The 13,839-nt window shown below is 48.1% G+C and overlaps 1 protein-coding gene across 5 annotated transcripts in view; it reads left to right on the plus strand.

Moving 5' to 3' along the window:
• MPP1 (MAGUK p55 scaffold protein 1) overlaps nt 1–12,739 on the plus strand; it is a 31,825-nt gene extending 19,086 nt beyond the window's left edge. For 3 of the 5 annotated variants that reach the window (XM_068962306.1, XM_068962307.1, XM_068962309.1), the window contains exons 5-12: nt 2,814–2,882; nt 4,477–4,673; nt 6,687–6,793; nt 7,557–7,637; nt 8,415–8,495; nt 9,593–9,795; nt 10,050–10,124; nt 12,101–12,739. In XM_068962306.1, the coding sequence (XP_068818407.1) occupies nt 2,814–2,882; nt 4,477–4,673; nt 6,687–6,793; nt 7,557–7,637; nt 8,415–8,495; nt 9,593–9,795; nt 10,050–10,124; nt 12,101–12,277 (990 nt within the window). In that variant the 3' untranslated portion in view covers nt 12,278–12,739. Of the gene's footprint in view, nt 1–2,813; nt 2,883–4,476; nt 4,674–6,686; nt 6,794–7,556; nt 7,638–8,414; nt 8,496–9,592; nt 9,796–10,049; nt 10,125–11,782; nt 11,821–12,100 lie in introns of those variants that run through there. The other 2 variants (XM_068962308.1, XM_068962310.1) reach the window with 2 other exon arrangements.
• The last annotated feature ends 1,100 nt before the right edge of the window (nt 12,740–13,839 follow it).

Here is a 13,839-nt window from a genome sequence, read left to right on the forward strand (position 1 = left end):
TACAGAGGAAGGGATGGTTGGATAGCATCATCGACTTGATGGACATGAGTTTGAGCATGCTCTGGGAGTTGGCGATGGACAGAGAAGCCTGTCCTGCTGAACTCCATGGGGTCGCAAAGATTCAGACATGACTGAGCGACTGAACTGAACTGAAATGAGACACTGAACGTGCCCTCTAGATTCAGTTGTGCTGGGTGTTTGCCCCTCCAGATTCTTTACCATCGTTCTTCAGCCTTGCACACAATGGAGACTGTTCCTGTAAGCAAAGCAGGGAAAATCACATGGAGTAGTTGGGTGTCATTGGCCATGGCTAGTAGGAAGCACCCCTCAGGCACTTAGCATGGGAATGAAGCAGAGAATAGAAACTGGAAAACAATTGTGGTTTGAACCAGAAATGAAAAAACTGAACATTGCCAGAATTACATGTTAACATTCCTTTTAAATTTCTGCCAATCTGACAGTTGCAAAGTACTTCATGGTTGCTTTATTTTTCTAATTTTATTCCCAGAGCCAAAGTTGAGCACTTTTTAAGAGCTCATTGGCTATATGCTTTTCCTTCTTGTATCTTTTTGCCCTGTTGTCTATCGGGTTGGTTATCTATTTATAACAGAGTTTCAGTGAGCCTGATTGTTAGTTGCTCAGTCGTGTCCAACTCTTTGTGATCCCATGCAATGTAACCCACCAGGCTCCTCCGTCCATGGACTTCTCCAGGCAAGAACACTGGAGTGGGTTGCCATTTCCTTCTCCAGGGGATCTTCCTAACCCAAGGACCGAACCCGGGTCTCCAGCATTGCAGGCAGACTCTTTACCATCTGAGCCACCAGGGAAGCCCATATAACAAAGTTTAGAAGCACTTGAAATATTGGTTATTAACTGTCTGCCTATTATATGCACAATAATATGTTTCCAGTAAGTAAGTCAGTGTTAGTCACTCAGTCGTGCCTGATTCTTTGTGACCCCATGGACTGCAGCCCACCAGGCTCCTCTGTCCGTGAGATTTTCCAGGCAAGGATACTGGAATGGGTTGCCATGTCCTTCTCCAGGGGATCTTCCCAACCCAGGGATGGAGCCCAGGTCTCCTGCACTGCAGGCAGATTCTTTATCGACTGAGCTGCGAGGGAAGCCCATTGTGTTTCCAAGTGTATTGTATATGGTATCTTTTGCCACATGACACAAATTAACTTTTACATAGTTGATTATATTTATACAAATCAAAAAGAAGTGTAAATTTTGAATATTCATATATTTGAAACAGTTGTTCCAAGACTAAGGGATACAGCCTTGCTGTGGGCTCAGAAAAAAACCTGTGCATCACATTCTGTTGAGAAGAAATGATTAAGGCCAAGTGCAGAGGATCGTGTTCTGTGCAGGGTACACTGAGGATATGAGTCAGCTACTCGTGCTGGTGAGCATGAAACACTCCAGCCAGGGTCCTGGCAGGGGATAGGTGACCCACTCCAAAAGGTGGATAAGATGCTGAATGAAGGGGTTGTTTACAGAGGGGAAGGCCTAAAGATAGAGGGGAACAAAAGTCCCTGATGGCTGGGAAAGATTGAAGGCATGGGGAGAAGGGGACAACAGAGGATGAGATGATTGGATGGCATCCCCGACTCAATGGACCTGAGTTTGAGTAAACTCAGGACAGGGTTATGGACAGGGAAGCCTGGCGTGGTGCAGTCCGTGGGGTCACAAAGAGTCACACACGACTGGGCAACTCAATAACAACAACAATTACTACTGCACGGGTCTGGGGCACATGCTTTGGGTATTTGCATCAGGATCCAGGTCACGTCCACACACTGCAGTTGACGGATACATCTTTTAAGACTCTTTGAATCCTTCTGTTTTCTGATCTGATCTTTGTGGAAGAAACTTGGTTGTTGGTCCTATAGAGTTTCTCCTAGTGAGAGTGGAATGTCTATAGAAAAGTAAGTTGAGGATAGCTCTGAAAGTGTTCTTACCATTTGATTCCACATTTCTCTCATGGGGTTCTAGTCTGTAGAAATCAAATGCAAATATATAAGGACATATGTTGAAGGGGGTCTCTGGCAGCAGGTTGTAAGAAAGAAAGAAAGTGAAGTTGCTCAGTTGTGCCGACTCTTTGCGAGCCCCTGGACTGTAGCCCACCTGGCTCCTCCATCCATGGAATTTTCTAGGTAAGAGTACTGGAATGGGTGGCCATTGCCTTCTCCAGGGGATCTTCCTGACCCAGGGATCGAACCTGGGTCTCCCACATTGCGGGCAGGCGCTTTACTGTCTGAGCCACCAGGGAAGTGCAGGTTGTAGAAGAAAAAACAAAAACTGGTGACAATGGACACGCCTACTAATGGGGATGGTGGCTGAGGCCACCATCACACAAGGGATGTAACTGAGCCATCAGAGAGAGTGAATAAAGTCTTCATATATTGACCTGGAAGCAAGTTGTTGAGTCATGCTTATAGTATAATCCCATTTTGTTAAAAACAACAAAAATGCATAAATATGAATACGTGTATAAATATCTGTACATGTTTGTATTGTATAGAAAAGTGTGGACATATGTGTTCATTGTAGGGGTTCATTTTAAGTACTTCTGGGGATCTTTTGGGGTCACCAGTGAAGAGGAGGGACAATCATTAGCCTTTGGTTCATGTTGTTATGCTGGTTTATGGGACGAAGAAAGTGTTCTGCTACGTTTCAAAGTGCAATGATGGCTACTGGGGGAAAAAAAAGAAACCTCATGGGCCTTTGGGAGGGGCCCATGACTTCATGAGACCCCCAGTCAGCCAAGTTCATTTTACTTAACAGTTATTTCATGTTTCTTTTTTTAATAGAAAGAAACCAAAGGAATGATCTCATTGAAAGTAATTCCCAACCAGCAAAATCGGCTTCCAGCACTGCAAGTAGGTGGCAGCATTTTCTCTGTTGCGATGACTGCAGGATTCAGACCCACAGTGTTCTCAGAATTTGATTGAATGATGTGATTCTAATCAGTGGAGCTGCCTAGTACTCTCTGAGCCAAATTGACACAAATTAACTGGCAGGCCTTTGCTGCGTATCCTGCATGTGAGAGCAAAGGCCCATCTCCTGATTCTGCAACCCCCCTTCACACACAGCGCATCATGGCTTAGGAGGGAAATCGCTTGGGCAGGGCCCTGGCAGATAAACTTTGACAAAAATCACTGAAGTTTCTGTTCCAGGTTACTTAATGTGTGATGGTATAATTTTCTTGTCAAGTAAACTTTTTAAGATTGAAGTTTTGGTATACATGAGCACATAGACAACAAAGTACACAAATCCTAAGTATAAAACCAGATGAATTTTCACAAACTTAACATACCCATGTGACCAGCACCCTGAGAGTCCCCATCCCCATTTTCAGTACGCCAACCCTGACTTCTGACTCCAGAGATGAGTTTTGCCCCTTTTGGGAATTTGTGTAAATTGACTCACACAGTACGAATTCTTTAGTGTCTCGTTTTGTTCACTGGGTGTGAAGTCTGTGCTGTAGCAACTGATGATTCCTTCTTTTTTTTGTCTGAATTATTTTTATTTTTTAAAAATTTTAATTGGAGACTAATTACTTTACAATATTGTGGTGATTTTTGCCATACATTCACATGCATCAGCCATGGGTGTACATGCGATTCCTTCTTATTCACTTCTCATGAACATGCTCTTGAGGGCCTTCTGCAATTCCAGCTTTTTGGTTCTTACAAAAAAACAAAAAACAGTGCTGCCATGAACCTCATTGTATCTGAGTTTCAGTGCATTTCTGACAAGTTGTGGAGCATGTTCAGCTGTAGTGATGTTGCCCAACTGTTTTCCAAGGTAGCTGTACCATTTTCCGTTCCCAGCTTCCAGTTCCAGCTCCACCGCATCCTCGCTGAGAATTCTCTGGCATTTTCCCCCTTCCTTTTGGCCATTGTGTTGGTGGTGTTAAAATTTGCTCTCTGCTTGGAAGTGGCGTCTTCTCTCGTTTTTTAGTCGGCCTGAATTTCATAAATCTTCAGAGAACAGTGTCGCCTCTCTTGATCCTTTCAACTCTATTTTTCTGTTTCATTGCTTTCTGCTCCTTCCTGCTTTCTTTATTTCTTTGGGTTGGATTTACATCCCGATCTTCCTATCCGAGATAGCTGGTATTAAGTTCTGACCTAATAGCTTCTTCCAGTCTTTTTTTGCTTCCATGTATAAAGAAATACTAAATTTCAAGCATAGTAGGTGTTGTTTTTATTTGATAATTTGATAATCAAACACATTTTATTTGCTTGATTTGTTTTGATTTGCTTTGATTTGAAATGATCGTCTCATTTTATGTGATATCAGCAGCAAGACTTGGGGCATGTTCATAAAGTAGCTGCTTTGTACTCCAGGACAGACAGCTGAGTCCCAGTAACCACACGCCATCTTTGCCTCCCTGCTGTCTACGCAGTGCAGGCCCTGCTTATTTACAGCCAAACTTTCCACTAATGCAGCATCCCTCACCTGCTTTTTCAGATGTTCATGCGCGCACAGTTCGACTATGATCCCAGAAAGGACAACCTAATCCCTTGCAAGGAGGCAGGACTGAAGTTCATCACGGGGGACATCATCCAGATCATCAATAAGGATGACAGCAACTGGTGGCAGGGCCGGGTGGAAGGCTCATCCCAGGAGTCAGCGGGCCTGATCCCCTCCCCTGAGCTGCAGGAATGGTGAGCCACTGATGGACGAGGACCCACGCCCACCACAGAGAACTGCCCAGCTTCCACAATCTGTCATGCCGTGTATCCTTTCTGTTGCTCAGTGGGGCCAGCCTCCCAGTTTTCCTAGTACAATGGGCGGGGGGCAGGGGCAATGATGCCCTTATGAGCTTGACTGGCTGTTTTATGGCTAAAGGAGCCTGATTAGTTCTCCCTGCATCCACGGATCTCTGTGGCCACAAATGCTTTCCCTCAGCTTACAAAGCAGGCCGTGGCACTGGGACTCAATCCCGCCTCCCCCAGCGCCCTTCTGAGCCATGATCTTCTGAGTCCTGCAGAAAAAATGAAAGTGAAGTCACTCAGTCGTGTCTGACTCTTTGTGACCCCATGGACTGTAGCCCACCAGGTTCCTCTGTCCAGGGGATTCTCCAGGCAAGAGGACTGGAGTGGGTGGCCATTGTCTTCTCCAGAGGATCTTTCTGACCCAGGGATCGAACCTGGGTCTCCCACATTGTAGGCAGACTCTGAGCGCTGCTGAGAACAGTCAAATTTTAAGGATGTGTCCATTATGCACATTTGTGGTACATAGGAAAGGTTATCCCTGTGCCCAAGTTGGATTGCCATCCCTATCAAAACACCCGTAACATTTTTCACCAATGTAGAACAATCCTGAAACTTATTTGGAACCACACACACACACACACACACACAAACAAACCCTGAGTTTCCAATGCAATCTTAAGAAAAAAGAACAAAGCTGGAGTTAGCACATTTCTTGACTTCAGAATATACTACAAAGCTACAGTTGTCAAAAGAGCATAGTCCTACACCACTATATTTAAAATGGATAACCAACAAGGGCCTACTGTATAGCACATTGAACTCTGCTCAATGTCATGTGGCAGCCTGGATGGGAGGGGAGTTTGGGGGAGAATGGATACACGTATACGGATGGCTGAGTCCCTTTGCTGTTCACCTGAAACTATCACAATATTGTTAATTGGCCATACCCCGATACAAAATAAAAAGTTTAAAAAATAGCATAGTAGTGGCACAAGAACAGACACACAGACCAATGGAATGGAACAGAGAGTCCAGAAATAAACACATGTACTTAACATCAATTAACTTATGACAGAGGAGGTAAGAATATGCAAAGGAGGAAAGACAGTATCTTCAATAAGTGGTGCTAGGAAAACTGGACAACTACATTTACTTTACAAAATAAAATTAGAATATTTTTTCACACCATTTACAAAAAGAAAAGGGATTAAAGACTGAAGTGTTAGACTAGAAAGTATAAAACCCCAAGAAAAACTGGCTGCACCATGTGGCTTGCAGGATCTTAGTTGCTCAACCATGCATTGAACCCACACTCTTGACAGTGAAAATGCAGACCTCTAAGCACTGCACTGCCAGGGGATTCGCTATATTCCATTTAAAGTTATAAAATAACAGCCGTATGTCCCTATACTATATAATACATCCTTGTAGCTTATTTATTTTATGCATAGCAGTTTTTGTATTGATACCTCTTAATCCTCTACGCCTATATTGCCCCCCCCCTCTTCTTTTTCCTCAGTGGTAACCATGAGTTTTTCCTCCATATCTGTGAGTCTGTTTGTTTTGTCTTATTCATTCATTGGTTTTATATTTTAGATTTCACGTACAAGTGATAACTTAAAGTTTTGTTTTTCTCTGAGTTTTCACTAAGCCTAATACTCTCTAGGCCCATCCATGTTATTGTAATTGGCAGAGTTTCATTCTTTTTATTAATGGCTGAGTAATATTCCTCTGTGTGTGTATGCTCACATGTGCATATGCGCATGTTACATCTTCATCCGTTCATCTGTTGGCGGACATATAGGTTGTTTCCACGTCTTGGCTATTGTAAATAATGCCTTGAGAGAAAGGGCCGGAGGCAGATGGTTCTAGGGGTTTCATGTAGAGGGACCGCACAGGCAAGTGACCCAGGGCTTTTGCACCAAGAAGCCACCGATGTCCTCTGTTGTATCTTCCCTCCAGGCGAGTGGCGAGTGGGGCCCACTCTGCTCCAAGTGAGGCCCCTAGCTGCAGCCCCTTTGGGAAAAAGAAGAAGTACAAAGACAAGTACCTGGCGAAGCACAGCGCAAGTACGCTCCCCGACTCGCCGCTGCTCCTGGTCTCCTATGACCACATCCCTCTGCCTGGCTCCACACAGTCAGGGCATGTGGGAGGAAGGCTGCTCATCACACTTTCCCCCTAGGGATCCACCCTGACCGCCTTCCAGACCTTTCTCAATATATCAGCCGACATCAGTATGACCCAGTGCAGGGTTCGAGCCACCTCAGACAGCGGCCTGTTTTCCTGAACTAACTCTGACTGTGTTCTTTACCTGCTGTGGGCACAAGCAGATTGTAGATAAGAAAGGAAGAATCATCCATGACTGAGCTACTGTCTGTTAAATGCCTCCTTCCTGCGGGGAGCATGTTCGAGAAATACAGGAGCAAATAGCAGGACCTGAAAGCACCTACCAAGTCAGGAGTCTCCATGGAGCCACAGAGGGCAGTTGTGTGACATGGGAGGCAGCAGGATCAGAGTCAGGATGACACTCGCGTACCCTGAGACAAAGGCCAGTACAGGCGGTACTGGGGACATGACGGTGGTAGGGCAGATAGCTGGGGCCAAAAGCTTACAGAAAATCTGAGTGCAAAGAACTGACCGACAGCTGTGTTGAGTTTCAGTGGCAAGGGGTTGGGAAAACCAAGACATAGACCCCAAGGAGGGGCACCCACCATCAAGGGTCAGTCCCACCCGCAGTTGTCCCCACCAGTGTTTGAGCCTGTCTGGCTGATCTCAGTCTGCCCTGTTTGCCCAGCTCTGGGATGACCTTGGTTTGCTTTTCTTTGTCCCTAGTTTTTGACCAGTTGGATGTTGTTTCCTACGAGGAAGTGGTTCGGCTGCCCGCGTTCAAGAGGAAGACCCTGGTTCTCATTGGTATCTTCTTGTTGCTTTGCTACTGGACACGACATTTCTGTTTGTGTTCCCCTGCCTTCAGGATGTACCCTACCTCCATTGCCTCCCTGCCTGGAGCATGTAACCTACCTCCATGCCTTCTCCCTACTCTCTTCCTCCAAAAAAAGTAGGGGGCAGTGAGGAAGAAAAGGAAGCAAGAAGTTGGGTGTCTTGGGCCTCCATATGGAGCAGATTTAAGAGTTTACTGTGTCCTTACCAGGACTCACCTTGGTTCATGTTGCTAGAGAAGGTAAACCTGATACAGTTTTCAGCAACTAATTCTTTTAGGTGATTTATCTGTCTGGCCAGCAGTAGGAATGCTCTAGGCCTATGCTTGCATTCTCCAGAAAAGGATTCAGGGCTCTTTGAAGTGGAGCAAGTCCTCCCTGTCTCTAGAAGGAAAAGGTTAGTTGGTTAGAGGATCTGTTTAAACTTGCAGGAAAAGTCTGTTCCATTCATTTGGGGGGAGTCTAGGAAGGCAAATAGCCTTCAGAAAGAAACTGAAAATGCCCTGTGGTAGCCAGCTCCTATATACAAACGACAGCTGTGTTCTGAATTGTCATCAGGACACCAGGCCCTGAAACCCTTGATCCTCCTGACCCCAGCCCTTCAGAAGCCCATGCACTTTGCTTTGACCTGTCACTGATCGTGGGCTCCGAGAGTTGAAAACCCACGTGTTAGTCCTCTTTCTAGCCCTGTCTTTGTCTCTGGGGAAAGAAATGGAAGCATTGATCTGCATGCCTGTCTCTGTCCATGCAGGAGCCAGCGGGGTGGGCCGCAGCCACATCAAGAGTGCCCTGCTCAGCCAGAACCCGGACAAGTTTGCATACCCTGCCCCGTGTGAGTAGCTCAGGGGCCTGAGGGCCATGGTTCCAGAGTGGTCTGTCATTTTGTGTTTTTTTTTTTTTCCTTCTTGGCCATGCCACGTAGCTGGGGATATCCCAATCTCCCTGGCCAGGGACTGAACCCATGCTTTGGCAGCAAAGACATAGAGCCCTAACCACTAAACGGCCAGGAAAGTCCCTTCTTTGTGATTTTTTCCCCCAAACATTTGATGATCAAAAGAAAAGATCATTTGGAAAGGTACAAATTTGCCCCTAGAGTTGCTGCAACTAACAAAGTAGTCATGCTGTTGGTCTGCATAAGGGACATAGTAGCACTTAGGGTCATTCAATAACTTAAAATGCAAACTGAGTTCACAAGAGTGGGTGAAAGTAAGAAGAAGTTGGGTCAAAGAAGGGAGACTTTCAGTGTGCTTCCCAGAAATCCAGACTATATATAGCCTGCAGATCGGTTTTATTTTTTTAATTTTTTCACAACACTGCATGGAACGTGGGATCTTAGTTCCCTGACTAGGGTTCAAGCTTGTGCCCCAGCCTGCATTGGAGGGTGGAGTCTTAACCACTGGACTGCCTGTGAAGTCTCTGCAGATCTGCTCTGCAAAGATTTCCAGCTTCTGTGTCCCTGGGGTTGGTGTTGGGGAGAGAGGCAACTTTATGACTGCAGGAGGATGGGCGCTCACTCTGGAGCATTTAAACGTGTTCCTGGCCCACTTCATTTTCTTGAGTCAGGCCCTGAGGATCCTAATAAGAAAGTGAAGTCGCTCAGTCATATCTGACTTGGCGACCCCCATGGACTGTAGCCCACCCGGCTTCTCCAGCCATGGAATTTTCTAAGCAAGAGTACTAGAGTGGGTGGCCCTTGCCTTCTCCAGGGGATCTTCCAGACCCAGGGATCAAACCCAGGTCTCCCATTTTGCGGGCAGATGCTGTACCGTCTGAGACACCAGGGAAGCCCTTAGAAGATTCCCTGAATCAGAAGCCCCTGCACTAAAGGCAGCTGGGGTGGCAGTGGCGACACCAGGGTCTGTGCCCCCGGGAGCCACGGAGGGGGGCCCCCGAGTGGCTCAGGGATTGATCAGGGTTCTCTGGGTGCAGATACGACACGGCCAGCCAGGAAGAGCGAAGAAGATGGCAAGGAATATCACTTCATCTCCACGGAGGAGATGACACGGAGCATCTCCGCCAATGAGTTCTTGGAGTTTGGCAGCTACCAGGGCAACATGTTTGGCACCAAGTTCGAGACTGTGCACCAGATTCACAAGCAGGGCAAGGTTGCCATCCTGGACATCGAGCCTCAGGTGGGTCGGTGGGGGAGGCCGGAGCAGATGAGAGCATGGTGCTGAAGAGCACAGCTCAGGGGGACCTGCAGGATGTGCACCCCGGCTTCACAGGCTGTCACTGGGGTCACCAGGAGGAAGAGCTGGACCAGCCATGCCGGAGACAGTCTTGGCCTTGGCGAGGCCCTAAGATGCTGATTGCCAGGGGTCTGCTGTGACCGCTGACTCTTTTTCCCCTCTCTTCTCCCTCCCTCCACTCCGTTTTTTTTCCCCAGACCCTGAAGATCGTTCGGACAGCAGAACTTTCACCTTTCATTGTGTTCATTGCACCCACTGACCAAGGCATTCAGGTGGGAATGTAGGGTCTGTGCAGGGGGGCGGGAGACCCGACATATGGTTGGCAGGGTGCTAGCAGAGCTCAACGTCTTAGCTGCTGTTGACTTCCTGCCCTTGAGGCCAAGAAGACAGAGCACATGCATCCAGTCTGTTCAGTTCAGTTGCTCACTCGTGTCTGACCCTTTGCGACCCCATGGACCACAGCACGCCAAGCCTCCCTGTCCATCACCAACTCCCAGAGTCTACCCAAACTCCTGTCCATCGAGTTGGTGATGCCATCTAACCATCTCATCCTCTGTTGTCCCCTTCTCCTCCCATCTTTCCCAGCATCAGGGTCTTTTCTAGTGAGTCAGCTCTTCGCATCAGGTGGCCAAAGTTTTGGAGTTTCTGTTCAATGGGGAGTTGTTAACCCATTAGCCAGGCCGTTGTTCCAGAAGCACAGAGATGGATGGTGGGCTTAAGAGGGGCAAATGTGGGGGGCAGGGACCCTGGACATATGTGGCCCTAGGCCCACAGGGGTTGTGCTGTGGGGAGGGGGGACCATGTAGGGAAGCCTCCTGGGTCCCTAGAGCCAACGAGCTCCAAACCCCGCTGCAGACACTTTGCTTTTCACTGAATGCATCTGTGGAGACCTTCCTGGGCCTTTCTCAGGAGCTGTGGTCTCCCATCATGTGGATTTAGCTGAATTATTTAGTTCCCTAGGTATTCCCTAGCGGTTCAGATGGTAAAGCGTCTGCCCACAATGAGGGAGACCCGGGTTCGATTGCTGGGTCAGGAAGATCCCCTGGTGAAGGCAATGGCCACCCACTCCAGTACTCTTGCCTAGAAACTTCCATGGATGGAGGAGCCTGGTGGGCTACAGTCCACGGGGTCACAAAGAGTCAGATACGAGTGAGTGACTTCACTGTAGTTCCCTCACTGCCTTCTTGACGGCTGTTTAGGTTTAAAACTTTTAATAGCATCAATATGACAATCCATGATTCTGTGCGTGTGCCTCCCATGTACAAATCTGTCTGTGGGAGATTGCAGGCGGCGTCGTGTTGGGAATTTTGGATGTGGCAGGGGAGTTGCCCCCCTGTTTCAGGAGCATGTCCTGCACTTTCATCTTTGGAGTCTCCTGAATGGGAAAGTGGAATCTCATTGAACTTGGGTGTTTCACTGGAAGTGGTAAAGCATCTTGTCTAGACTCCCAAGGGCCAGGTCTGTCTGTTTTTCTCTGAACTACCTGGTCAGCTCCTGAGCTTATTTTTGTTCAGTCACTGGCCTTATTAATTTCTGAGAACTCTGTGTGAGGGTCATTAGCCCTTAATAGTATCAGTTGCACCCCCCCCCTCAATTTGGCCTTTTAGTGTTTATTGGGCTTCCCTGGTGGCTCAGCTGGGAAAGAATCTGCCCACAATGCAGGAAACCTGGGTTCGATCCCTGGGTTGGGAAGATCCCCTGGAGAAGGGAAAGGCTACCCACTCCAGTATTCTGGCCTGGAGAATTCCATGGACTGTATAGTCCATGGGGTCGCCAAGAGTTGGACATGACTGAGCGACTTGCACTTTGCCTTTCACTTTCATGTTTATTGCTACTGAGACGTCTTCAGGGAGCACTTCTGCATACCCCAGCCCATTAACATTCTCAGGCAAGGGCTTCAGGGTTTTAGGTTTGTTTTTTTTTTTTTCAGTGAATGAAAGTCACTCAGTCGTGTCCAGCTCTTTGCAGTCCCGGGGACTGTAGCTCACCAGGCTCCTCCGTCCATGGGATTTCCCAGGCAAGAATACTGGAGTGGGTTGTCATTTCCTTCTCCAGGGTATCTTCCTGATCCAAGGATTGAACCAGGGTCTCCTGCATTGCAGGCAGATTCTTTACCACGTGATCACGTGATTCAAAGTTGGGTGGCGGGCACGGCGATCAAGGCCTCCACTTGAACCGCTCTGAAGCTCCCAGGCAGGGCACACGCAGCCTGCTCCATCCATGGGCCTCTACCTTCTCTCCTCCACAGACGGACGCCCTGCAGCAGCTGCAGAAGGACTCGGAGGCCATCCGCATCCATTATGCGCACTACTTTGACCTCTCGCTGGTCAATAACAGCGTTGAGGAAACCCTGAAGACATTGCAAGAAGCATTTGACCAGGCGTGCCGTTCCCCACAGTGGGTGCCTGTCTCCTGGGTTTACTAAGCTTTGCACCATAGTGGGGAGTGACTGGGGGCCCCTGTTCAGCCTTTGGAAGTCCACCCCGCCTTGCTGTTTTAAGACCACAGGCTAGCTAGCTTTGTGTCAGCTTCTAGCACTCTACAACTCTCCTCCTCATGAGGCCGGTGGGTGTCTTGTCTTCTTCACATTTCTGAAGGGCTGGGCTGATTTCCTGACGGAGCAGGATTTTCAAAGTATCCCTGCACACTGAGGGCCAGAAGCAGTCAGCCAAGGCAGCTGCTGATCACAGCTAGTGCCCACAGGGAAGAAAAGCAATGGACCCCCTGGCCCCCTGAAGCCTGCACCCCGTTTACCTTTGGTCACACTAGGCATTTCATGTGTCTTTAAAGACAGCATTTGTCACTGCGACTTTCTACCCTGCCAAATCAAACAGCTGTGCAATAGGATGGGTCTGCTCTAGTGAAACCCTCAAAAGCAATAAAAGTATTGCTGTGTTAAAATGCCAGTGAGCTTGTGCCTTTTAACTTTCTGGTTCCCAGCTGCGCCCCAAGCCCATGGGGTGTGGAGATGCCGCTCCCGTGTTCTGAAGTCTCTCTCAAGCTTGCGACCTTAAGCCTAGAGGTCAGGCTCAACTGGATTTCTGGGCGCAGGTGGCGGTGTCTACGTGCACATGAACACGTGTGTGGTGTAGAAAGACACACTGGGAGCCAAAGTGTAAAGGGACTGACTCTAGGGGGGTTGGCAGGGGGAGCGTGCTCTGAACTGCTTTGCTTCCACTTGCTTTGGACTTGATTTTGATACACCTACCAGATGTTTTTTTTTTTCCTCCTGAAAGCTACTCCCTTTTAGCTTTCTCTTGCATTCTGGACACCCAGACCAACTGCCCGGGTGAAGGTAACATCCCCAGAATAAACTCCTCCATTGGCTCTCAGGAACCCAGGTGCAGCTGTACCCTTAAGACTTACATGAGGCTGGTGTCCATGTACAGGAACCTGAGAGTGTCTTACCCTGGATGGAAACCCACCATGAGCACTTCCTGGAGGCATTATGTCCTGGCATGCCTAGGGCAGGGGAAAGCCAGCCTTGGGCTGGCATGTCCAGGTGGCTCACAAGGGTCCCGGGCAGTGGAGGCCATCAGGCCCTGACCCTTGCTGCATTGGCACGCCCCTCCCCACCACTCCACATACTGTTTTTGTTTCCAAATCACCTCCCTGGCCATCAGCACAAGCTTTGGCGGCTCCTGGCGTGGGTGTCTGAGCCCAGATGTGTCTGCAGGTCCCTCAACAACCCCTTGTCCCCCACCTCCCGCCTGCCACAAACACGGAGAACCTTCCTCCTCTCTGTGATTGTGGAGATCACCAAATTGGCGGTTATCCTGTCTTGAAGATGCCGCCAGGCCCTAAGGGAAATGTTACCAGACACAGAAAAAAGGAAAAGCACCACATTTCCACTAGGACATAAAGATCTCTACATTTTTAATTGCCATGTCTTTTTTTGTTGTTGTTCTGCTAACTTGTAGATCAACAATTAGAAAAATCCAACAGGAATACTTAAAAAACTTCAGAAGGAAATTTAATTAGTAAAAA

The sequence above is a fragment of the Capricornis sumatraensis genome, chromosome X, assembly GCF_032405125.1.
Source record: "Capricornis sumatraensis isolate serow.1 chromosome X, serow.2, whole genome shotgun sequence".
In the NCBI taxonomy this organism is placed as follows: domain Eukaryota; kingdom Metazoa; phylum Chordata; class Mammalia; order Artiodactyla; family Bovidae; genus Capricornis; species Capricornis sumatraensis.